The following is a 23,317-nucleotide window of genomic DNA, read 5'->3' as shown; positions in this document are numbered from 1 at the left end:
GCAGCCCCACCGGCTGACAGCAGGAGGAGGAGGAGGAGGAGGAGGAGGAGGAGGAGGAGGGGGGGGGGGGGGGGGGGGAGGGGAAGCCCCGCTGCCAGTGGCCGGCGTTGCGGTGACGTCATCGGCCGCGGCCCAGCGCCGCCGCCTGGCTGTTGCGCGCTCGTCGCCCCGCGTCTGTGTCTTCCCTCCCCCCTCCCCCCCCGCCCCGCTCCTCCACCACCTCCAGCCTCCCCGCCCCCCCCCTTCGCGGCCACCGTAGCGGGAGCGGCGGAAGCCCCCCTCGCCGGCCACCGTCCCGGGAGGCGCCGCGGCGGATGGTCCGCGTTGTCCCGCCGCCCCCCGGCCGCCCCTCCCGGAGTCGGCGGCGGCGGCGGCGGCAGCAGCAGCAGCAGATGGCGCGGGAGCGCGCGGCGCGGCGGGGCCCGGGCTGGCGGGGCGGGAGGCCTCCGCCGCGGCGGCTCCTCTTGGCGTTGCTGCTCTTGTTGATGCCGGCGCTGCCGGGGCTGGGGCCCGCCGCTGCCGCCGCTGCCGCCGAGGAGGTGGCGGCGGCGGCGGCGGGGAAGGAATGCGACAAGCCGTGCGCCAACGGCGGGCGGTGCCAGCCGGCCAGCGGGCAGTGCGAGTGCCAGCCCGGCTGGGTGGGCGACCAGTGCCAGCACTGCGGGGGGCGCTTCAGGTGAGCCCGCTGGAGGCGGTGGGGGGGACGGGGGGTGTGTGGGGAGGGGGGAATCGGGGGTGTTTAGGGACGGGACGGCCCTGGGTGTGAGGGGCCGGTTGGGGTACGGGAGGGGAGTGGGCGGGGGCAGCTCTGGGGGTCCGGGGGGGCGGGTGTGGGTGCGAGGGGCTGGGCAGGGGGCGGACGGCGGGGGCCGCGGCGCCTTGGTGGCCCCGGGGGCGATAGGGAGGCGGGTGGGAGAAGCGCGGCTGGCGCCTCGTAAGGGGTGGGGGGGGCTCCGCGGTTGAGGCCTCTCGGGGCAGCGGGGCCGGGGGCGTGGGGGGGGGGGGGCAGGTGAGGGCAGAGGCTGGGCGGGAGCGTGTTGAGGGGGCTGGGTGGCCCGGCTGGAGCTTGTGTAGGGGCCTGTCTGAGGGCAAGAGGGGCGTGAGGGGCTGATAGGGCGGGTGGGGTGGAAAGGGCCGGGTGGAAAGGGCCGGGTGTGAGCCGGGCAGGGGGACAACAGAGGTTTGGGTGTGGAAGGAGAGGCGTGGGACTTGAGGGCTGACGGGAGGATGTGTGGGGTGGACCGAGAGTGCATAGGGCTGGGTTTAGAGGTCTGCAAGGGCTGTGGGGGAGGTCTGGGTCTACCGGGATGTGGGTGCTGGGTGCTCCAGTGAGTGCTGCTTGGTGTGGCAGCGGTTGGTGGGTGCAGGGCGCTTGTTCTGCACCGAGGCACCTCTGTGGGGACAGTGGTTTGGGGGTTGGTTGTGGTGGTTACACATAGGGGATCAGTCGTGGCTCTAAGGGGCTGGGGCTGCACAGGAGCAGGGGTGTAGTTGTAGGGGACTGGATCCGTCTGGGAGGAGGTTGGAGTGGGAGAGGAAAGGTGTGCGAGTGGGTATTGGGGCTGGGTGGAGGCCATAAGGGTGTTGGGGTGGGTAAGAAGGTGTTGGTTTTGGTTGAGGGTGAATTCATGAGAGGTGTGTGCTAGGTGAGAGAAGCAGGTGTCTTCAGGGGGGTGGTTGGCTTGTGGGGAGGTACAGAAGTTCGTGTAGGGTGGTGCTGGCTCTTGGGGGGACACAGGGATTAACAATGGGGAGGGATGCTCACGGGTTGGCTGGGGGACAAAGCCAGAGCTCAGCAGCTGGAGGGGGACCAAATAGGACAGGGTGGTGTGAGGGTCCTGCTTCTGGTCAGGATCTTCTCTTAATTAATTTTTTTGAGAAGGAAAAGCTAAACAATGGTTCTGGGCAGGGGGATGGAGCTCCCCTCTCCTTGCCCTCCTGCTCTGTGCTTTTCTGGGCTCTGTGTGTGTGTGTAAGGGGTGTCTGCACAGGAAAAAGGTGTTCTTTGGGCTTTGTGACGCTGGGAAGCTCATTGCCTGCACTGGTGGCCAGTTCTGGTGGTGGTGGGATATTTGGTTGGGTTGTGTGTCTGAAATCTATCCCATAGGATGAAAAATGGTAAATCTTCTGGGAGTAGGCTGGAAATGCACCCTGGTTTCTCTACATGAGCTTAGTTTTCAGTGGAAGGGGGTTTGGTAAGCTGGTTATCAGCTGTGGCAGCGTGAGCCACCGTGTGTGCCTGTTAGGTGAATACCCTGGGCAGGGCTGATCCTTGGAAAAGAAGGAAATGAAAAAGGATGATTATTCTAGACAGGAACTGCTTTCTTGGGGAGCTCCTTATGGGGAGCATCCTTACACGGTGCTCCCTGTTGATCTGAGGAAAGGGGAGTAACCTGGACCCGTTGAGGAAAACCACTCTGTGTGTTTTAGGAGTTGTGGTTTCTGGTGTTTTTTTTTTTAACTTGTATTTTTTTGACAGCCTGTAGATGGGTGTGTGATGCAGCTGATTTCAAAGGGGTTTTGTGTGGAAACCATGCCAGGCTAGGCAAGCCCTGTAGTGAAAAGCTTGCTTTTTAAAAAGTATTTTCTGCCATAAGATTTTTTTTTCCTTTAGCTGAGAGAGAATATTGCCAAACACTGCAAAACAGCAACTGACCCATTACTTTACTTGCAGTTTTGGATGTTGGTCATTTTATGGGGACTAGATTTGAATAAAGGCAGAGGCTTCTTTTCTGAATGGCGAAACTGGTACTGCTGATGATAAAAGAATTGGTAGATTGGTATCTATCCACTGCTAGCTGTTGTGTTCTTGGTTTTTTTTCTGTAGCCTCTTCTGTTTTAGTAAAGCTTCTTGTTTCTTTTTCACAGCCAATTCCGGTCTAAAATCTTGTCTAAAAATATAATGCATAGTTTTTGTTTTTTTTTTTCTCTAGGTGTTTTATTCACCTCATTTATTTATTAGTGGGTTGAAGTTCCTTGTAACATTTTTAAGCGCTGAGCTCTGAGAAATGCAAACAAGTGGTTTTATCAGTGTTTAGAGCTTTTCAGTCACAACTTCCACATGCCTTGGGCTCACTCTGTCTCCTGTCAGAAGTGGCACTGCAGGGTTGTTCTGCTGCTTGATTTTTTGCTGTGTGGTTGTCAAGAAAAAAATGCTCCATGTGTTATTAGATGCTGTAGGTGCAAAGTGGAAATAGAAGGGCAAGTGAAAGTTGTTTTCTGAGTGTGGTATATTCCACATACTTATCTGCTTGAAGGAGAAATGTAATTAAATTTGGCATGTTGATCTTCCCATCCTTATCTATGTATATATATATATGATGACTGTATTTGTGGCCTTGACTTTTTTTGTTTCCTTTGAACACTGGGGTTGTCATGATACAACCTGTGCTTCATAATCCCTCACATCCTCCTGCGTTAGCAGCGAGGAAGGAGCATTGTAACTTCATGTTGCCACCTGCTGATGTTCTTTCTACTTACCTTCTTCACTGGGAAGGTCTGTTTGTTTAGACTGTAGGGAGGCAGATAGGTAACAAACCTGAGGTGGACTGTTTTCCTGCTTGTCTCACCCAACCCACAAAAGGGGGGAGATTGTGGGCAGCACGTTATTGATGGAGAGTGGAAGTGTGTTGGGTTGGTTTATTTGGCGTGTGTGGTGTGTTTCTTAAAGAAGAAGGCAGCATAGTGGAAGTGCACCTGCAGGTGGGTTTGGTAGTGATCCTTCTTGGCTGTAGGAATGGTCCCTGAGAAAACGCTGAGCGCTGCACAGACCAGTCCTGCTCTTGTCAGGAGGGTAGAAAACTGAGGTGTGAGCAACTTCAGGTGACTGGCTTTAAGGTGTGGAACCAGACACTTGATTTCATTAAAGACCCAGGGTCTTGGGTTTATAGGAAGCTGGAGTAGAAAATAGAGGATGTGCCTGATGTGCTTGTCTTTTCTATGTCTGTACAAACCTCCAGTGGGTTTCTGTGCTGACTGGAGTCTGCTGCAGGCCAGTGGCTTCAAGATGCTGTAGTCCAGGCAGGAGAGGACTGCTGGAGGGATGAGAGATCTCCCAAGTTGCAGAGCTGCAGCAGCATGCTGGACACAATGGTTTTGAACAGTGGGAGGTCAGGAGCACCAAACTCAGAGTGAACTGGCCAGGGCTGGGTGTTGTACAGTCAAAAGGGTGCTGGAAGCTTGGAGACTGTGGCTCCTTCAAAGCACCTTTTGTAGCTCAGTGACACAACCCCCTGTCCTGCTGATGTTGAATTGTCTCAGCTGGCTGCCCCAGGAGGAGACAGACAAGGGCTGCTGAGGAGGGTGAAGCACAGGTTGAGAAGTGACTGCTGTTTTACATAGATTTATTGGTCAGAGATTGTGGATTGGATTAACAAATTCAGGGTGGTACTTGGTTTCTCTAACAGTAATTGTGTGTGAATAGTGTATATAGGCACGCTGATGGGTGATGTGATGTGTGATTGTAGCTGAAAATATGAACAGACTATATTTTGACTATATAATTGAACACCAAGTGATACCAGAAAACTGCTTTTTGTGTGTAAAGACACTGTTTCCCTTTCCATGGTAATACACTGAGGGGTTTTGGAGGTGGGAGATGGAAAATGCTAAGCAGTGCTTCACAATGCATTGTGACAGTTGTAGAGAAAGAAAAAAACAGTGTATCCTTTAAACCTTCTTTTTATTAATGTAACAGAGGCAGTTAGGGGCTGCTGATTGAACATTGTGAAGGAGTTGATGGTAAGAAGAGTTTCCTTGGCCAAAGAATTTTACAGTGAAGAGGATTTTTATCTCTAGAAGATTTGGGTAAATCATAACCTGAGAGAGTTGTTAGCTAGCAAAGAACCATCGCTGCTCCCATTCTTCAATGGATGGGGAATTTGGATCAAACCCTGGTGTACAAAACCATTGTCATGGAAAAAAAACAACCCTACTTGATGCAGTTTGAAGCTTGAGGAAAGTCAGGAAACCGCTTAATATATCTAAGGATGTTGGCAATTTGAATCAAATCGGTTTAAGTGCTCAAATTAGATTTGGGTGCTGCATTTGTGCCCGATCCCCATTCTGTTTCTTTTCATTAGTACATTAGCGTGCTTTGAAATGATTTCTCTCTTCCCTGTTGCTGTGTGAAAGGCTCACTCAAATGCTGTGCAAGGGTAATAAAAGAATAAGCCATTCAAGTGGGAAATATTTAAGCATTATCAATTTTAAAGAATACACTGGGGAAAAAAAAAAAAGAACCTTTATGGGCTTTTATTTAGTTCTTACTATTTCCAGCTCTGGATTTATAATTTTGCTACGAGGTGTGTGTGTGTGTGTATCTATGCATATGCATCTCTATATTTCTATCTATACATAAATTTAAATGCTCTGCTCATTGAGAGGGAAACTCAGGGGTAATATTTCATTGGAATTCTCACAGGTTTATTGCCACTGTCACTGTTTTATTGGACAGTCTGATTCTTTACTAGGGCTGTTTTAAGAACACAAATTCATCCGTGAAGTAATTCAGTATTTCTGAAATATCTGAGATCATCTGTGCTCTTTGCCTTCCACTGAATGGCCAGCATAAATATTTGACTTGTGTGAGGTTTTGTTAATGTTTGCAATAAGCTCACTTCTTAACCATGACTTTTCAGTCTTGCTTTATAGCAAGGAGTCAGTAGTGGGGGAATTCAGAGCAGTGAGACAGCGTGGTGCGTGCTAAAGCCTTCCTGTCACCTCAGCTACGTGGACTTCAAACGTCCTCACCGTTGGAGCGTGAGTTATTGGAGTTATTGAACAGCTCATGGTTTCAGCCTGTGAGAGAGAGGGGAGTGAGGAGCATCCAGCTGCTGTCGTTGAGACCTGCAGGAGCAGCAGAGGTAGAGGATAACTTTGCTCTGCCTCCCAGTTCCAGGAGCGTTATCGCTGCCTCAGACTTCATTGCAAACGCCTCCTCTTGTGCCGTGGTCAGGGCGAAAGGTGTTTCTGTCTCCTTTCTCTGAGGCTGTGTGAGTATCAGGGAATAGCTGCCTGAGCCAGCTTAGCAGAAGTTGCCTGACCCTGCTCTGGATTTTTCCATTATTTCACAGTCTCAGTTGCTTCTTCCATCATGGCTCCAGAGTAAGCTCACGTCCAACTGGGTGTTCATTACCATCACAGTTAATTTACATGTGACATAAATGATTTCCATTGAAACACCAACAAATGACTGAAGTTAGTGCTGTTTTCACAGAAATGGCTTCTTTCTCTCTTCTATTTTAAAGCTTTCAAAAGAACTAGGCCCAGCAATGCTTTTGTCGTGCTTCCTGATAAAGTTCAATAACATTTGGAATGCATGTGATGGATTTCACTGCCCTGGCTTGTTCCTCTGAAGCTTTTGTGAGCAACCAGATTTAAAACCGTGAGCTTACTGCGCCTAACACAAGCATCTGTGAAGATCCACGCTGAAAATCCTCTATACATTGAGATAATGCTGCTGCTGACCAAACTGTTGTATTATTGCATTAATTTGTGATACCCCTGGGCTCTCTTTTCTTAAACAATCAGTTTCCTTGAAGAATTTTTTCCAATTTGAAGTTCCAAGCCCAGCGCTTGGAATTAGCTTCTTGATCTGGTAGAGCTTTGCTGGGTTTTTCTAATTCTCCTCCACTCAAAATGTTCTCAGCAAGCAGTTCTTTAGGAGCTCTTAAATCACATCTTCTAAAGCATAGTGAAAAGAAGTCAAAAATGCAGAAGCTGGGATTGAGAGTTAGGTAATTTTGCAGGTAGAGTGGATTAGTTGGAGAAGCGAGATGCTACAAGCTGGAATTCTCCCCAAGAAGGACTGCAAGGGCTTTATTGCAGTACTTTGTTCTTGTACAGCCATGTGCTAACATCTGCCAGTGTAACCACTGCAGTGTCTTGAAAGCAGGGCTGGAAAATTTGATAATCAGTTTTACAGCTCAGAACAGAGATGATAATTTGCTTTTGTGCATGGCTTTGAATCAAATACTCATTTAGTTTGAAATACTACACCAGTAATGATGTTTGCTTTTTGTTTCCTGCTTTTGTTCCCTTGCTTTTGTTTGTGGCTGATCCACATGGAGTTCCTTGAGAGTCTACTTGAGACTGTCACTAATGTCCTTCCCTCCCTTAGCTTAAAATATTTATTTAATGGTGGCACAGGTTGCTCTGGGGGTTTCAGTGGATGTGCTGCATGTATATAGTTCAGGGCATGGTTTTGACTTGGGGTTACCCAAAATCCTTGGGATTCTCAAAACAGAAAGGCTCTACCCTGATTGCAGAGTCATGAAATCGTTAGGGATGGTAAGAGTCCTTAATTGCACACTGAAAGGTCTTCATGTGAAAATGTGATAAGCTAAATTTGGTGTGTCAGAAAGGGGGGAGGGTGTTAGCATAATGCTTTAAAGAAAATGGGCTCAGAGTTTTGGGCTGGTAATAGCCTTTTGGTGCATCTTGCCTGGTGAAGGAGAATTAAATTGTTTTATTGATTGGCTGAGCAATGTTGCTGTTAAAGAAGGGCAGCTGATCTCTAAATCAGATTGTATGAAAGAGTTCTAGGAGGCTCCAGGATCTAGTTAGCATCCCTGGTACTGCCTGTGGCTTGGTTTGGTGAAACAGATTTCCTGTGGTATCGTCAGATTCAGAATGTTCAGCTCTCTGAAAATGCAAAAGTGGAATTAAGCTGGTGTAAGGGAGACCAGGCTAGAGGAGGTGAGCTGGGTCTTTAAACCAAGGGGTTTTCCAAGGTGTAAGCTGTATTTTCTTTCATTCTTTTAAAAAAATTCTCCTGCCATGCCTGCTGAGCATATAGCTGCAGAAGAAGTAGTGTTGTCTTGGATGCACTTACTGCTTGCTGCAAAAATTCAAATAGGGATTGTTGCTTAGTGCAGGTGCAGAGTGTTACATGTCCTGTGATGGGTGAAAATTATCTGTAATGCCTTTTACCAGTGCCACTCAGCTTTCTGTGGAGACTCTGTGAAAAGCCCGGGTTTTCTATTATTTGTCTTCTATTTCCTGTTTTTCAGAAACCTTGATTTTTTTTTTTCTTTGCTAGTTTCTGTAATCTGAAAGGACAGAAAGTAGGGAAGGCTACCTGAGGAAAACACCCTTTTGAACACTTTGTTATTAGTCAGTGTTTGTGCTGCATAAAAATTTAACACCTGTCTCCAAGGTGCTGCTTGACTCTCAAAGTCTAAGAAGCTTGGCACAGACAAACTAGCATTTTTCTGTAAACTCTTTTTATGAACTCAAATACAGAAGGTGAGAACTGGTTGGGTTTTTTTTTTTTCCATTCATAAAAAAATTGGTTGGATTTAATATTATTTCATTGTGGAGTGAAATAACTGTGTCTTCAATTACTCTGCTTTTAAAGCTGTGGTGGGTTTCATCCCTGCTATTTTCCAGTCATTAGTATTGCTGTGGAAAAAAAAATAGCTTGCACCTCTAGTGCATTTAGCTTTGGTGAGCTGCTGCTGGTACAGCATGTAGCTGTGTATTGAGTGGGTTTTGTTTTGGGGCTTTTTTTTTTCCCCCTCCAGTGTCTTTGTTCATGTGTCATATCCTTCCTTTCACAGTTTTGTAATGCTCTAAGTGTTGGTATTGTGCTACTGGTGCCAGATATTTTGAATGTAATTGCCTTATCTAGAGAAATTCTATGATTGAGGTTAACCCTGTGCACAATTTTTGGATTTCAGTGCTTGTTAGAATTGAGAGCATGTTTGAGTTCTTCTACAATAAACTTTTCAAGATGGCTCTGGGAGGGGGTTTTTTGTAGCAACGTGCAGCATGCTTCCTGCCAAAGTTGTGCACCTGCCTGTTTAATGATTAATTTCCCCAACTGATACCCTATTAATGCAGAGGGGAGGGTGTCACATGAATTTCATAGCAATTTCAGCGCTTGCTACCTCTGCCTTTGTTACACACCTTGATCTGGTGTGGAATCAGCAAAGGCAAGGCCAAGAAAAAAAAGACTTCTAGCCAGTGCAAGATCCGAGATGCAAAGTAGTACAGGCTTGAAATGCTGACTCTGCAGGCCAGTCTTACAAGAAAATATTCAGGGAAAACTCCTGTGTAATTTCCCATGGAGATCTTCTGTCCTTGAAAGTAATATTCTGCTGTATCTGAACTGTGAACAGACATCAAAGTTGCTGTTCCTCTGGAAGAGAAGTATTGAATTGCAAATAGTGTATTGGGAAATAATTACTTTGGAGATGGCTGATGGTTCTGTGATTTCTGTTTTTTTTTTTCAGAAGTGAGGAACAGGCATAACTGTGTGGTCAGTTGCTTGTGTTTTTGTTGAAAAATGTGGAATGAAATTTATTGTTGTACAAGATACACTCTGTATTTCCAGATGCCTTTATTTATAGTCGCTGCCTGCTTGCTTGACAGTATGTTAGTGCACTTCTGCTAACTGATAGATTTATTGCCTCCAAACACATAACAGGCAGATCTTTAAATTTGGGTCAGTTGGTGTCTGTTTCTCACAAGCACAGGTTGCAGCGATTCTTTCAAGTCAGTGGTTTTCATTTTGGGTATGGTAATGGGTGTTTCAATATGCCCTCGTTCAACTTTTGGTGCATGAATCATTTTGAGGAGGTGTTGAAGTGGTTCAAAGTCAAAAACAGAACTTGACTTCCCGCCTATGCACATTTTTTTTCCTAAAGCATCCATTCTAATGTTGCTGAAAATCTTCTTTTTTTCCTTTCCTTTTTTTCCTAGTGGATATTGCTGATATTCTGTTAACTTGCTGAAATTTATATGGTGAACCCAAAGAAAACTCTGAGCTATGTAAAACATAGTCAAGGGAAAATAGTAGTTCTTGGATAGTTTGGAGCTGTTCTCAGGAACCTGAACTGGGGAGGATTTCTGGGCTAACATTGTCTCAGTAGGTGCATAATTGCTGGATGGCACAATAAGAACTTCTAGGAGGGTTTGGTGTTTGAATGTGAAAGAAGGGGGATTCAGATTTCTGGTGGAAAACCAGAACGTGTGTCGGAGCTGGTGTAGCTTTAGTGACTTCATAGCCTGTCACTTCCCTAACGGTACCTAAGGAAGAATAAAAAGCCTGTGAGGGGACTTCAGGCCAGAAAAGGCGAAGGGAATGACACAATGAAGAACTCCCCAAGGTTAACACACTGGTTGGTTTTAAAAACTGCATGTTATTTTTCCCAAAACGTGTCTGCAGTTGAGACCACAGCGGGTGGGGGTTTGTCCTCCTGACCTCCTTCTGAGCCCTGTTCCTGAGTGGCTGTGTGTGTCCTCAGCTGGGGGACACCGCAGTATTGGCACTCAGGGTTTGAACCAGAGCTGGGTAGGAGAGGGAGAGCTTGTGCCCCTGTAAGGATGTGCTCGTGCCAATCCAGGGGTGGAGGAAGGGCGGGTGGCCGCACACATTGGGATCTCTGCAGGGCTTTGTTCGGCTATAACAAGGCTTATGGGTAGCAAAACGTTGGCTTCCCCTTGCTTAGTGCTGGCTGCAAAGGAGGTGCAATGTGTTCTGGTAGCTTTTCTTCTTTCTCTGCATTTCCTGGAATTGTCTTTTTAAGCAAAGATACTAATTTTTTGTATTGCTGTCAAGTTGTCCCCTGAAAGAAAAGGATGCTGTTACAACTAGCGTTGCTTGTTTGGTTTGGTTTGGTTTCCCTCTCTCCAGTTCTGCCAAAACTCTTAGGTACCAGTTTATCTGTGTTTTACTCTGAAGAAGATAGGGGTGTAGCCATAGTATTCATAGGGTGAGATTCCCTTGACAATAAATGACCATGCAGCTTTGGGAGTCAATCAGAAATACAGTTCATCATCTGATCTTCTTGGGCTGGTTTCTCTGTGAAAAAAGAAGAAATTATTTATATGTTTGAAATGGCATCATCACCAGATAATCTTTAATATAGGGATTTGGGGGTTAAGAATCCATACTTCCATGGCAGTTTTGCATGGCAACTGATACCCAGCTTGTCTATTCTGAGAGCAATACTGTCCTACAGAAAAAAACGTGGTTACTGTTACTATAAATATGCCTAAATCATCTTCACTGAGTCTTATGAAAAAGGATATTGTGTGTTAAAAGTGATGAAGTTTAAATGTGATCTTAGTTTCACTATTTGGTGCTGACAGGAATTTGTCATGTGGAATTAAAAGGGAAAAAAAAAAGCCCTCTGTGGAAATCATGTTATCTGATCAAAGCTGGTCATGGCATCAGAATAGCTTTTGTGCCTGAGGTTTGCTTGTTTTCAGCACAAGATGTATATGTATGAGAGGATGCATGAGATGAGACGCCGTGCTGAATATGACATCCTCTGCTCTACTCCCAGCCTTCAAAAACTCAGCATCTCAAGGCAGCTAGGACAGAAACCCAGTAAAATGTGAGTGCAGACATGAAGGCATAGTGGCTTACCCTGTAAAATCATACACCTGGCCTCCTCCAGCAGTGAACAGCGGTGAGCTGGATTTTACTGCAAGGTTTGCCACAGCTGGTAATATCTTGAAGGAGCTGGACTGCTGGTGGTGCTGGCCCAGAGACCTGATGCTGTGGAGGACAAGGAGCATCCTCTAGAGCAAGTCACTATGGTTGGGTGGAAGTTTGCCCAGGGAAGGTGGAGGGAGCTTTTCCACTTTTCCCTTTTTTCTAGGTTGATATAACTTCACACATCTTGTTCTGAGTTAAAAACTGAGCTACTGGGCCGAGAACATAGGCTGTGCCATGCACAACTGTCTTGATGCAAATACTTCTGCCATTCCCATCTTCTAACCTTTGTTCTCCCTCTCAGTCCCAAGATGTCTTTCTACATGTAGGCTTTATGCAACTTTCCAGGAGCTGGCTGTGTTTCTGTGAAGGATCTCTTGAAGAAGGCTTTGAGAGCTTCTCTTCACGCCATGTGTGAGGAGCAGGGAAGGGGTCCCTGTTGTTTTGCAGATCCACTGCAGCTTGTGTGGAGTGAGCTTTTCCCCTCTTCTCTTGTCAACCCTGATTCTATAGCATTTCCTGAAAAAGTGTTATTATTATTTTTCTTCTGTTGAGGCTGGAGAACAGGAGAGGTCAGCCCTTAGAAGGGGAATCCGTGCTTTTATAGGTGGATTTGAAGAAGAAATTCTGTAGGAGGCAGCTGTGTACATGCCCCATGATTTCTGTTTGCCCTTTAATTTTTTATACATTTACTATTGTTTTAAAGTTATGGTGGAGCCATGAACATGGGAAAATATGCCAAAGTCCAAGAGCTTCTTGGCTGGGCTTCATGGGGTCCTCTTGGGTTTCATCCTTTTCTGTAACAATGTCAATAAATAGTAAGTGAACTCCTGTCGTCTGCTGAAGGAATTCTTACTGGTCAAGTTTAGGAGAAGTTGTAGGATGTTGTGGACACAACTGGAGTTTCAGATTCCTGTAGTGTTTTGTAGCATAACAGTTCTGTGAGCGGTGTGGCCAGATGCAACAAATCCACGCTGACAAATTAAAAAGTAGCTGGATGAAGGCTGCTATTCATCAGTACTGGAGGAGATAAATCACTATGAATGATTTCTGTGGTGTCTGTCATATCTGAAGAGGACAAGTCACTCCTTTTGAGGCCAAAAAATATTGTGGAGAATTTTTTAAGTTCTCCTAATTTTTGCTAGGAGCAGTACAAGGTGCTGCTAGCAAGCATGCTGAGCGTTGGAAGCCCTTTGGGAGTCTGGGCTGGTGATGGGCTGAAGATTTACAGCGGGTCAGGACTGTGAGTTGGCATGAGGTGCTTTCCCTTTAATCTCCAGTTAAATAAACCCCCTTGATAGCTATAATTTTAATGGGCTTAATTATATATACACACACATGTAGATATATATCTATCTACAGTGATCGTCTGGCTCTTTGACAGAGGTTCTCCTTTCTGCCAATGACTTAAGCGTGGAAATCACTCTGCAGCTAAGAGCTTTGTAAGCTTTTTTCCATGGTAGTCCACGTTCATCACTGGACAAAGTCTTTAAAAACAAACTCTGGAGAAGTTTGGCCCTAATTAATCTTGTGGCTGTGTAACTTCTGCATGAAGTGAAAAGGAGTTGTTAGCTTCTAAATTTTCTTTTTGGGGTGTTGTTCTTTTGGCAGACACCTCTGCACCTCTTAGGTGTAAAATACTTGTTGGTAAAGCTGTCCAATTACCTAGGTGTGCTATTCGAATAATTATTGTGCAGGTCACTTAATGTTCATTAGTAGATAATTTCCTGTTTAAGGGATGAGGCTAAGGAGAAAAGAAGACCAGGTCAACAATGCAAAATAGTTATCCAAGGTAGTTTTCATATGTGTGATATGAAAGATACACAGTATCCTCTCTCCTAGTCCTCTTAGCAGAGGTTTTACTGATTTTACAATAAAATGTCTTAAATACACACTTACTGGCACTGATGCTGTTTGGGACCTTCACTTGCATGTAGAGTAAACTAAACTCAAACTTCTCGTGTGGTATTTTGAAATTAAACACTGCTTGGGCCCTAAAAATGCCTTTTGGGGAACTGTATGTAGAGTTCACCTCGCTAACATGGACACTGAGTATTTTGGGTGACTAAACCTTGGTGGTCAGTATGTGACATCCAGCCTTTTTCTGGGTCATCATCAGAACTACTTCTGCGGGAGCTTGGGGCATGCAGATGGAGCCAAGGAGAGTACAGCATGCTGCTCTGCCACCTTGGTGGTATCAACAGCAAACTCAGGGCAGGAAGTTAGCAGAGGATTGAAAATGGGGAAAGGGAACCTCTGTCTGTCATGTGGTTTGTTCTGGATTTGTTGTTGGGTTGGGTTTTTTTTCTTCCCACCCCACCCCCAGACATGGTTTGACCCTTGACTTTTCCCTGTGTTTTCAATGAACTTTCAGCGCAGGAGGGTGTAGGACCTGTCCCTCTGCACTGAATTAATGCACCATGGAATTACAGGATTGATTTATGAACTGGTTAACTGCTTTGATCCATAATTGATTCCATACAAGTAGGTACTTCACAGCCCTTGTAGGCTGAGGCTGGGGGTGTTGTCAGACTCGAGATGAAATCGGAATCTCTCTTGTCGATCTAAACCCGGTCTTGGAGAGCTGTTTTCCACACCAGTGTGTTGGAGAATGCAGCTCCTTTCCCAGGCCAACTGCTAAACTGGAGAGCTCATCGTGAGGGCTGGAAATGAGAGCATGGTACATATGGATACATATCGTATTACTTATTTGTACCGGGGGAGTATGTAGGAGTCGCAGTCATAACATTTGGATTGTGTTCCCCCTAAAATAGTCCATGTTGTACGTTGTCTTGATAATTTGTACCGATGGGATTCACGTTCGCTGGTTGAAATCAAATTTTCTGCCTTTTTCATTGCTTCCCTTATTACCTTAATGCTTTGGTTATATTTTTCAGAAGCTTGTGTTATATCCTCTCTATCCTTAATTCACTTTTTAAATCTTTCCTCCGTGTAACTATCATTGAATTTTGCCTTTGGGCAGGTGTGCTCATAATCTTTTAAGAGTGGTTTTAAAAATAGCGAGGGTGAAGAGCTGGTCATAGAAAGTAACATTAGTTGAGTCTTTGGACTGTGGAATAGTGATGTGCAGTGTCTATTTAAAAAGAAAAAAAAAAAAAAAAGTTGTGGGAAAGATGATCCACATATCTACAGACCCATCAATCTGACCTTGAGAGCAAATGGGGCTTTAGTGCAGGTTAAGGGAAAGAATGATTGGAGACAGACAGAAATTTCCAGGTAGGTTTGCCATTTGTGAGTGATGCTATTTTAAACACAATATTTCTTTGGCACGAGTGCTAATGATACATGTGGGGGGGGATGTTTTTTAAGCATCGTTTAGGATGAAGGCATCTGTAACGGATAAATACTTTCTAGCCTTGGGAAGGCTGTTTGATTCGATGTCACCTGGAATATTATTGAAATAGAGAAGCTGGACTACACTACGTGACACATAAAGAACTTTTCACCTTTGGTGTAGCCAGGAAAACTGGAGGAACCAGACAACCAGGTTTATCTTCCATTCTGTCATTTCTATTGACATAAAACTAATCAGGCTCCTTCTCGATAGGCATGAAAGGGCAGCAGTTGAAGGTAAGCAGTTGAAAGTAAGCAGGTGGAGTTTAAAAAGGGAGTATTATTTTGGTAAGGAGTCAGAACTGGAACCTGATTTAGTATTTTTGTTCATGACCTGGGTAGAGTGCACAGATATGCACTGATTGCATCACATCTGACGTCACTGGGGAGCCTGGGTACAGAGAGAGCACACTGTCAGCCTGGAAAAGTGGGGTGAATAAAATGACAGACCGGGGATGAAACAACGTTGTGCAACGCGGCGTTACGCTCACCGTGATTTGCAGGGGAAGCCTGTTAAGATGAAGTTACAAAAAAAGCCCCTCAACCCCAGGAACAGTAATTGGTCTTTGAATGGTTGTTACTTGTCAGCGTGATGCATTTGGAAAGACAAAGTAAAAAGGCAGTGAGGAGAAGGAGAGAAAAATGATAATATGGTTAAAAGCCTCGTCACGAGCATCTCCTGGGTAATATCATCGCCCTCTGATCAGATGTTATTTCTTCTAATCACCCATTAGAAAGGAGGAGTCTTCTGCTCTTATTTTTGGGGGCTTTGGTTGTCGTTTCCTCTTAAGGTCTGGATGTCTGTTGATTAGCAGATGCTCTCTCCTGCAGCTCTTTCTCTCCTCAGTGTAAGAAACAAGTAGTATTCATTGAGCAATACTTCACGGATGCTGAACATAAACTATTATTTCAATTACTGGAGGTCCAGGCGTGCACCACGAGCTGAGGAAATGGAACAAATAATGTTTTTTGAGATGAGACCAGTCCTGATGTTGAATCCAGAGAGTTTGATGATTCACTTCAGCAGCAGCCGTTCAATGATGCTGTACAGCCCAGTGACACTGTCATCTACTCACATGCCTTATGGACTGGAGGCCAATCATTGCAGAATGTTTTGTCATGCAGTCTTCCCTTCTAAAACCCATTAAATTGCAGTAAAGTTTGGTGGGCTTTGTTGGATTGGTTTTTTTTTTAGACTGGGAGCAGATACGGAAGTTCTGTTTCCTAATTTTTACTATGTCAGTATTGTCCCCAAGAGGAAAAAAGCTCCCAACCCCCCTAAAATTTAACTATGTGAAAAGTTATATAAAGGTCTGTGATGCTCTTAATATAGAACAACCGCCCTGAATGGAAACAATTAAAGCAAAATAATGTGTTTATGTTCTGGCTGGCATGGTGAACTTCTGCCAGTGGAGCAAGCTGGATGTGCTCACCTGCCTGTGCTTTTCCATCGAAGCTGAATTTAACCCCTTAACTGCTGTTTGAGGAAACATCACTATTCTGGGCCTCATGAGAGGTCTCAGGGGCTCTTCTGTATATAAAATTATTTAGCAGGAAGTCCATTTTTTTCTTTTATTTCATTGATTGCAGTGTTGTAATATTTGGGCATTTTTTTAGCTAGTGAGTGAGTTATTTGAAGTGCGAGTGTTTTCTCTCAGTTACTGTCGCTGGTGTGGCAGATCCGACAGTAATAATCACTGTTCATGGGATAAAGTTTATGTGCTTAAGTGCTTGGAGGATTGAAGCATTAATTCCAACCTTTTAAACATTTGATGGTTTGGGAAGTTCAAATACAATCGCATGTGGGAAGTTGAATTATTGGTGAGGAATTGAGGAACCTGTGCAACAGAGATCATAGATGTTACTGGTTTATGTTTCCATAGACGGATATTGAAGTCATTGAAAGAGTCCAGAGAATGGCAACCAGGCTGGAGAAGGGGCTGGAGGGCAAATCCTGTGAGGAGCGGCTGAGGGAGCTGGGGCTGTTCAGTCTGGAGAAGAGCAGGCTGAGGGGAGACCTTATCACCACCTACAGCTACCTGAAGGGAGGGTGTAGAGAGGTGGGCGATGGTGTCTTCAGCCAGGGGACAGGAGATGGGACAAGGGGAGATGGCAAGAAGCTGGGCCAGGGCAGGGGCAGATCAGATATTAGAGACAAATCTTTTACTGAAAGAGTTGTCAGGGGCTGGAACAGGCTGCCCAGGGAGGGGCTGAGTCACCTTCCCTGGGTGTGTTTAAAAAAGGGTAGCTGAGGTACTTAGGGGTCTGGTTTAACTTAGGATGGGAATGGTTGGACTTGATGATCTGAAAGGTCTTTTCCAACCTTGTGATTCTGTGATGTAAAATGTCACTGAGGCACATCTGAAATTACAACTACTCTCTCTTTTAATTCTTTCCCCTAGGTTTATTTACATAAATGACTTTTCACTTGTTGCAACTTTCCTCTTTGGGTGCAGCAGTTATTATTTTTACTACAATTCTGAAATGATCTTGTTAGTCACCTTGCAGTGGGTTTGCACTAACGTGTAATTTTTATGTAATGCTTCACTACACTGAGATTTCAGTAAAACTGAAACTTGCCAACACCCGTGTGTCTGCTGAATGTGGAAGTGTGATGAGGGTAGGCAGGATACTAAATGCTCTGAGGCGAATTAGTGGCCGGACGAGGTTTTGGAGTATTGAGACTCGCTTGGCAGAGCAATATATGCTTGTTGACAAGTCAAGGCACTGCTCATGTAGAAATAATTCTGTCTCCAGAGAAAAGAGGAGAAAGACCCATGGGAAAACGTCTGCTTTTCGGTTCAATACAGGGCAATGTTGAGGATTACAGGCAAAAGACAGCTCTGAACCAAAGCTGTAATAAATGAATGGGCTGTGACTCTTGCTACGCACTCTCCGTGCGGGAATTACTTATTGATTATTATGCCAACCAACATTAACGGTGTGAAATCCTCTGTCTCGCTGAGGTAGTAAACCTGCCATGCAAATAGGAACTAAATTCATTGGGGTTTGGAAGCAATGGCAAACTGTGCCAGGTTTAATTCACAAATTGTGTGTAAACAGTGAAATTGCCCTGTTTTGTGCAATCCCAGGATGGTTTGGGTGGGTAGGGACCTCAGAGCCATCTCCTGCCATGGTCAGGGACACTCTCTGTTAGCTATGGGTGCCCAAAGCCCCATCCAGCCTGGCCTTGAACCCTGCCAGGGATCCAGGGGCAGCCACAGCTGCTCTGGGCAGCCTGTGCCAGGGGCTCCCCACCCTCCCCAGAAAGGATTTCTGCCTCCCATCTCATCTGCATCCACCCTCCTGGAGCTGAAGGCCATTCCCCTTGTCCAGTCCCTGCCTGTCCTTGTCACCAGTCCCTCTCCAGCTTTTCTGGAGCCCCTTAAGGGACAGGAAGGGGCTCTGAGGTCTCCCTGGAGCCTTCTCTTCTCCAGGCTGAGCCACTCCAACCGTCTCAGCCTGTCTCCACAGCGGAGGTGCTCTAGCCCTTGGATCATCTCTGTGGTCTCCTCTGGATTCATCCCAGTAGAGAGTTTGCTCTCTGATGTTAAAAAGGGCTATTGTGAAAGGTCTTGTCCTGTGCTCGATGGGTCAGTTTAATAATTGTCTTTGGCTGAAGAGCCCTGTCTGCTTTCAAGGATTTTGCATGTTTGCTGTTCATGAAACACTTTTGGATTCTGCATTAGAAGTGTTGACCGAGCACAGCAGAAAAAGGTGCATCGAGTTAAGCTTTTAAATGCTGAGCATTCAATATTTATCAGTTCTGGCTTTTTCTGTCTTTAAAGTACCAGCCCTTTCAGACCATTTAGAAGGGGGTAAAAAAAAATAGAAAACTGGCATTTAATTTGTTATGTAGTAGGTGGGAAGGGTTTAAACACTTCTGATCTTTACTGCTTTTGTGGTGTTACTGCCCATTAACCTTCATTTATATGGGTGGCAGTACTAGGGCATCCTGTACCTAGGGCAGCTGCTGCTTTCTCACCCCTAATATTTAACTAATGGTGAGCAGCTAATGTACTTTAATTTTACAGCCAAAATTTAAATCCACTTATTTTCTGGGGAATGGTATTTCATGGTTTGGGAATGGTTGGATGCTTCAAACTCTGCTTGTTAAACTTGTTGAGATGAGAAACACACCCACTAAGTAAAGAGTTACGCAGCTGGAGAATCTAACTGAATACTTCCACTTTCACTGAAATAGGGATTGTAATTAGTGGAACAATTTGACTACGAGCCAGTTTGAACAGCCTGGCTTAATCTAAATAAAACCCAAATGCTTTGAGCAAGTCTTGTTTCCCTTTTCCCGAGTCAGGCTTTAATAAATAAATTAAATAACGAGATGCAAAAAGCTCAAAATAGTACTGCACAGCTCTTGGCAGGCGAGGAAGCATCTGTTTCTGCAGGTGGGATGAAGGGGGGAAAAACAAGTTGGGTCTCTATCCTTGTCTCGCTCTTGGCCTTGCAGTGGTCTGCTGTGGCAGCTCTACTTTGTCCCAGAGCTCATCCCAGACAATGACAGCCCCAAGAGCTGGGCACCACCTTTCTTTCTACTTTCCTGTGAATTATTATGTCTGCTTTTTGTAATTGCACCTCTGTGTTTTCATGTATAAAAGGAACTCTCAGATGGGCTATGGGAATCCTACCCAATCCAGTGCTCGGTGGTTCCAAATCTTGGGATGCTCGAAGGGGCTCTGGAACAGGACACGTGAGATTTAAGATTTCTGAAGAAATGTTGTGCAGCTGTCACTTTTATGGTTTTCATCTTTGAAACCACTGCATGCAAATCTTTTGAAGCTCGTAGTTAAAAGGCATCTGTAGAGTCCACTGTGAAACTTCTCCACTGTGTCAGCAGTGGCTGTAAGAACCGCATCTATTAAATGTGTCCAGCTGCCTTTAAACTGAAAAAGGCACCAATGAAACACCTGAGTTTTCATTTATACCTCTGCATGTAGGTAATTTCAGCAATAGAACAAAATGGTTCCTGAAAATTGTTATGTCTTGTATGACTGGTATCTTTGTATTTTTCACGTGTCAGAGAGGAATTTATTACTGTGATTGCTTCTCTTCTTATTCCTTGTTCTATAAATTATCTCTGACAGATTAATTTAAAGCCCAGGAGATGAGAGGAGGTTACGGACCTTATGATGCATCGATATGTCTGTGGTTAGGTCTGGAGAGCATTCAGCTCGAAATGTTCTCCTTCTAATAACCTGAACTTTGGAATATATTGTGTTAAGTAGCAGAAATGAGTACTAAGACATCAAGATTGTTCTCAGTGCTATGCCTGTGTGCATCCATCAGCCCGACAACATGGCAAAGAGCTGCTTTGGGCCAGGAGTAAAAGTACAGTCAAAAGGAAAAGTGCCTTGGAGGTGCACACCGATCCCAGGGACACCTTGAAATCCTTCCCGTGAATGTACAGCCGGGCGGACAATGCAGCAGTGTTTGAGTGTGCCGGAGGGAAGTACTTGATGTGAAGTGGGTTATTGCTTTCTGCTCTGGAGGAGTCCACACATACAGTTCTCCTAATCCTTCTTGATGGGATACATTGGAGTATCACGGCTCAGCTTCAGCAATTCTAAGGCAGGAATGAGCTTTTTCTCATGGGGCTTAAGGTTGCTTAGGGTAGATGGTCAGTGTTACTCTTAGAACTAATGTTTCAAGACAACTTGGTTATGAATAGAGGGAGCTAAATGCAACCACAAGAAGCTAATTGGGAAACTGGAACCAGGCAAAATCTCTTCCTTTTCTGTTTTTCTTAATTAAAAAAAGCAAAAGGAAGTGTGATCAGAGCAAAATTTTGTGCAGAATTCCTTGTTTAGTGCAAACAGGCTTTTCTGATGGTTGTTACTGGAGTGAAGAAAATTCAAGATGACTAAACCTGAAGTAAGGAGGTGAGATTTTTTTTGTTTTAGAGACTGTTATTTGAGAGGTGGCCTGTAAATCATCCTCAGCTTGGAAGTGACGTGAGGGGTTACTTCAAAACTTTGCGCAACTAGTGTTGAATCACTGTCTTTTGTTTTTGTTGTTACAAATCTGTTGGGAGCAGATGGAATTTCATTTTTTCCCGCTACTGTCCAAGAATAACTCCTTTTGAAGTCATTTCAGAGGCGATGGGAAAGGTGCATATGGCAGACTTGGCGATGGAAGCGATGATTTTTGCAGCTACGCCTTCCCTCGGGGGAGTTTTGCTCTTTGCTGGGCGGCTACAAACTCTTGCAGACCTGCCCCTCCGGAGCTCCCTCCCCAACTCCTGCCCTCAAAGAGAGCTCTCAGTTGTGTTATTTGTAGTGATTATCAGCAGAGCTGTATGTTAGGTGCAGCTTTATGATCAGAAAAGAGAAAAAACCCAAGCCAGACCCCAATCATGTATGCACATCCACCTCTGCAACTGAGAAATCTGTAGGCTGGTGGTTGTGACCCTCCCTGCACCGCAGAGCTATTTCATAGACAAACACTCCAGAGCTACTTATCATATGCAGAAATAAATGAGAACAGAGCTCACATTATAAGGATATTGTAGCGAGTCTGTTGCTAAGGCTGCATGGACACAAACCATAAATTCTGCATTATGTGCCAATGAATGCATTGTTTCCAAATTTTCAGCGTTTATTCCAAAAATAAAATGGTTTCTCATCTTCTTTGCTTGATTAAAATGCACTTAAAAAGTCTATTCTTTCGAAGGAGTTTTATTTTTTTTCTTTCAATTCAAGTGAGTTTTCTTGTTGTTTCTTCTATCCCAGTAAGAAATCAAGGATTGGTGTTTTAATAGCCAAGAATTCGTCTTGCTGGGTTATGAAATACCTGATACAGATTGTAAAATTTATTGTGCAGATGCATTTAATAAAGCCAGCAGTTTGATGGCTAAAACTACTGCTTTTCTTAAGGGATTTATACTTTCTGGACACGGTGAGGGGGACAAACATGCTTCAGTATTGAGAATCACTTCAGCTCTTCACCTCCTCCTTGAGCTCAGAGCTGTTGAGTTACTGGATGGCTTTCACATTTGGTTTATTTTCTCAGGCTCTTAATTAAACATTGTGGTGGTTTGAGTGGTGTGGATTTATTTCATTCTTGCTCAAAGCTGGTGGAAAGGCTTAGGCTAGATAGTGGAGTAAGCTGAGTGTGGTTAAACCAATCTGTGCCAGTGGTGGAGAATTTTCATTTAGTGAATTAAGATGATTTGACCAAATCTACGTGAAGTTTGGCCTTTTCTCCATTAGCTAAGCTGGGGTACTGGATCCATATTTGGGTGTAAGCTGGTAATGGTGACTTCCCATCTCAAGGGTGTGGGCGGCATTCTATCAGAAACTGTACTTCTGTATGGCAGCAGCTAAATGAGAGGGTGGTGGAGTGTTCATAGAGTGTTGGAGAGGGTTCAGAGGAGGCCACGGAGACGATTAGAAGGCTGGAGCACCTCCCCTACGAAGACAGGCTCAGAGAGCTGGGCTTGTTCAGCCTGGAGAAGAGAAGGCTGTGGGGGGACCTCATTGCAGCCTTCCAGTGCCTGAAGGGAGCAGAGAAACAGGAGGGGAATCAGCTTTTTAAAAGGGTAGACAATGGCAGGACAAGGGGGATGGATTAAAGCTAAATGAGGGAAGGTTTAAATTAGATATTAGGGGGAAGTTTTTTTACAGAGAGAGTGGTGAGGGGCTGGAACAGGCTGCCCAGAGAGGGGGTGGGTGCCCCGTCCCTGGGGGTGTTCAAGGCCAGGTTGGCTGGGGCCCTGGGCAGCCTTGTGTAGCTCCAGGCCTGGAGGTTGGTGTCCCTGCCTGTGGCAGGGGAGTTGGAGCTCTGTGATCCTTGGGGTCCCTTCCAACCCAGACCAGTCTATGATTCTATGATTGATTGGATTTGTTGAGTCTTTCAGAAGGATTTCAACTTCCCCTAATAAAAGCCTGTGCACCAGAGGGTTTGCATAGGTGGATTTTTATGCTCGCCGAATGTAGGCCTTTATTGCACTGAGCTTCTTAAGCATCAGCACCTCTGGTGCCGAGTCGAACATACAGGTTGGTCCTCATATGTGTCTGTGCTGGAGTTGTGTTTTGATAGCAGATGAATGATCGAGGAGCTTTTCTTTTGTTTTTTCTTTTTTTTTTCTTCTATCTTTTTTCCCTCCCCATGTTTACTGTTTAATGCCAGAATTTTTCACATCAATACCTAACATGTTTTGGCAAAGGTGTGCCTGTGTTTGGGGGTGTAGATAAGCCCAGCAGACTGCTGGGGCAGAAGCACAGGAGGGCTGAGGGTGCGTAGCTGTACGAGCCCCCAGTATTTGCATATTTAGTATATGCAGCCCTGCCTAAATGCAAGTCATCTGGATTATTCTTTATTTTTGAGTTTTGTTCTGCTTAACAAAGGGGAACTTCTCAAGGAAGTTAACTGTGTACATCTGCCGTGATTAAACACTTGAAGTATTCAGTATTTAGCTCCTCTTTTTGCTACTGGGTGTGAAATTGCTTTCATTAAAAATGAGTCATTTGGGGAAAATACCACTCGTGCTTTTCTGCAAGG

At 45.1% G+C, this 23,317-nt stretch overlaps 1 protein-coding gene across 1 annotated transcript in view; it reads left to right on the top strand.

Annotated features, from left to right (window-relative positions):
* Nucleotides 1–299: 299 nt before the first annotated feature.
* ATRN (attractin) overlaps nucleotides 300–23,317 on the top strand; it is a 153,841-nt gene continuing 130,823 nt past the window's right edge. Inside the window, exon 1 of the mRNA XM_084263364.1 lies at nucleotides 300–676. Within this exon, the coding sequence (XP_084119490.1) occupies nucleotides 315–676 (362 nt within the window). The 5' untranslated portion in view covers nucleotides 300–314. The remainder of the gene's footprint in view (nucleotides 677–23,317) is intronic.

Source organism: Gallinula chloropus (assembly GCF_964237585.1).
Source record: "Gallinula chloropus genome assembly, chromosome: 4".
Classification (NCBI taxonomy): domain Eukaryota; kingdom Metazoa; phylum Chordata; class Aves; order Gruiformes; family Rallidae; genus Gallinula; species Gallinula chloropus.
The sequence above is the reverse complement of the archived record's forward strand: the minus strand, read 5'-3'. Positions and strand labels throughout refer to the sequence as shown.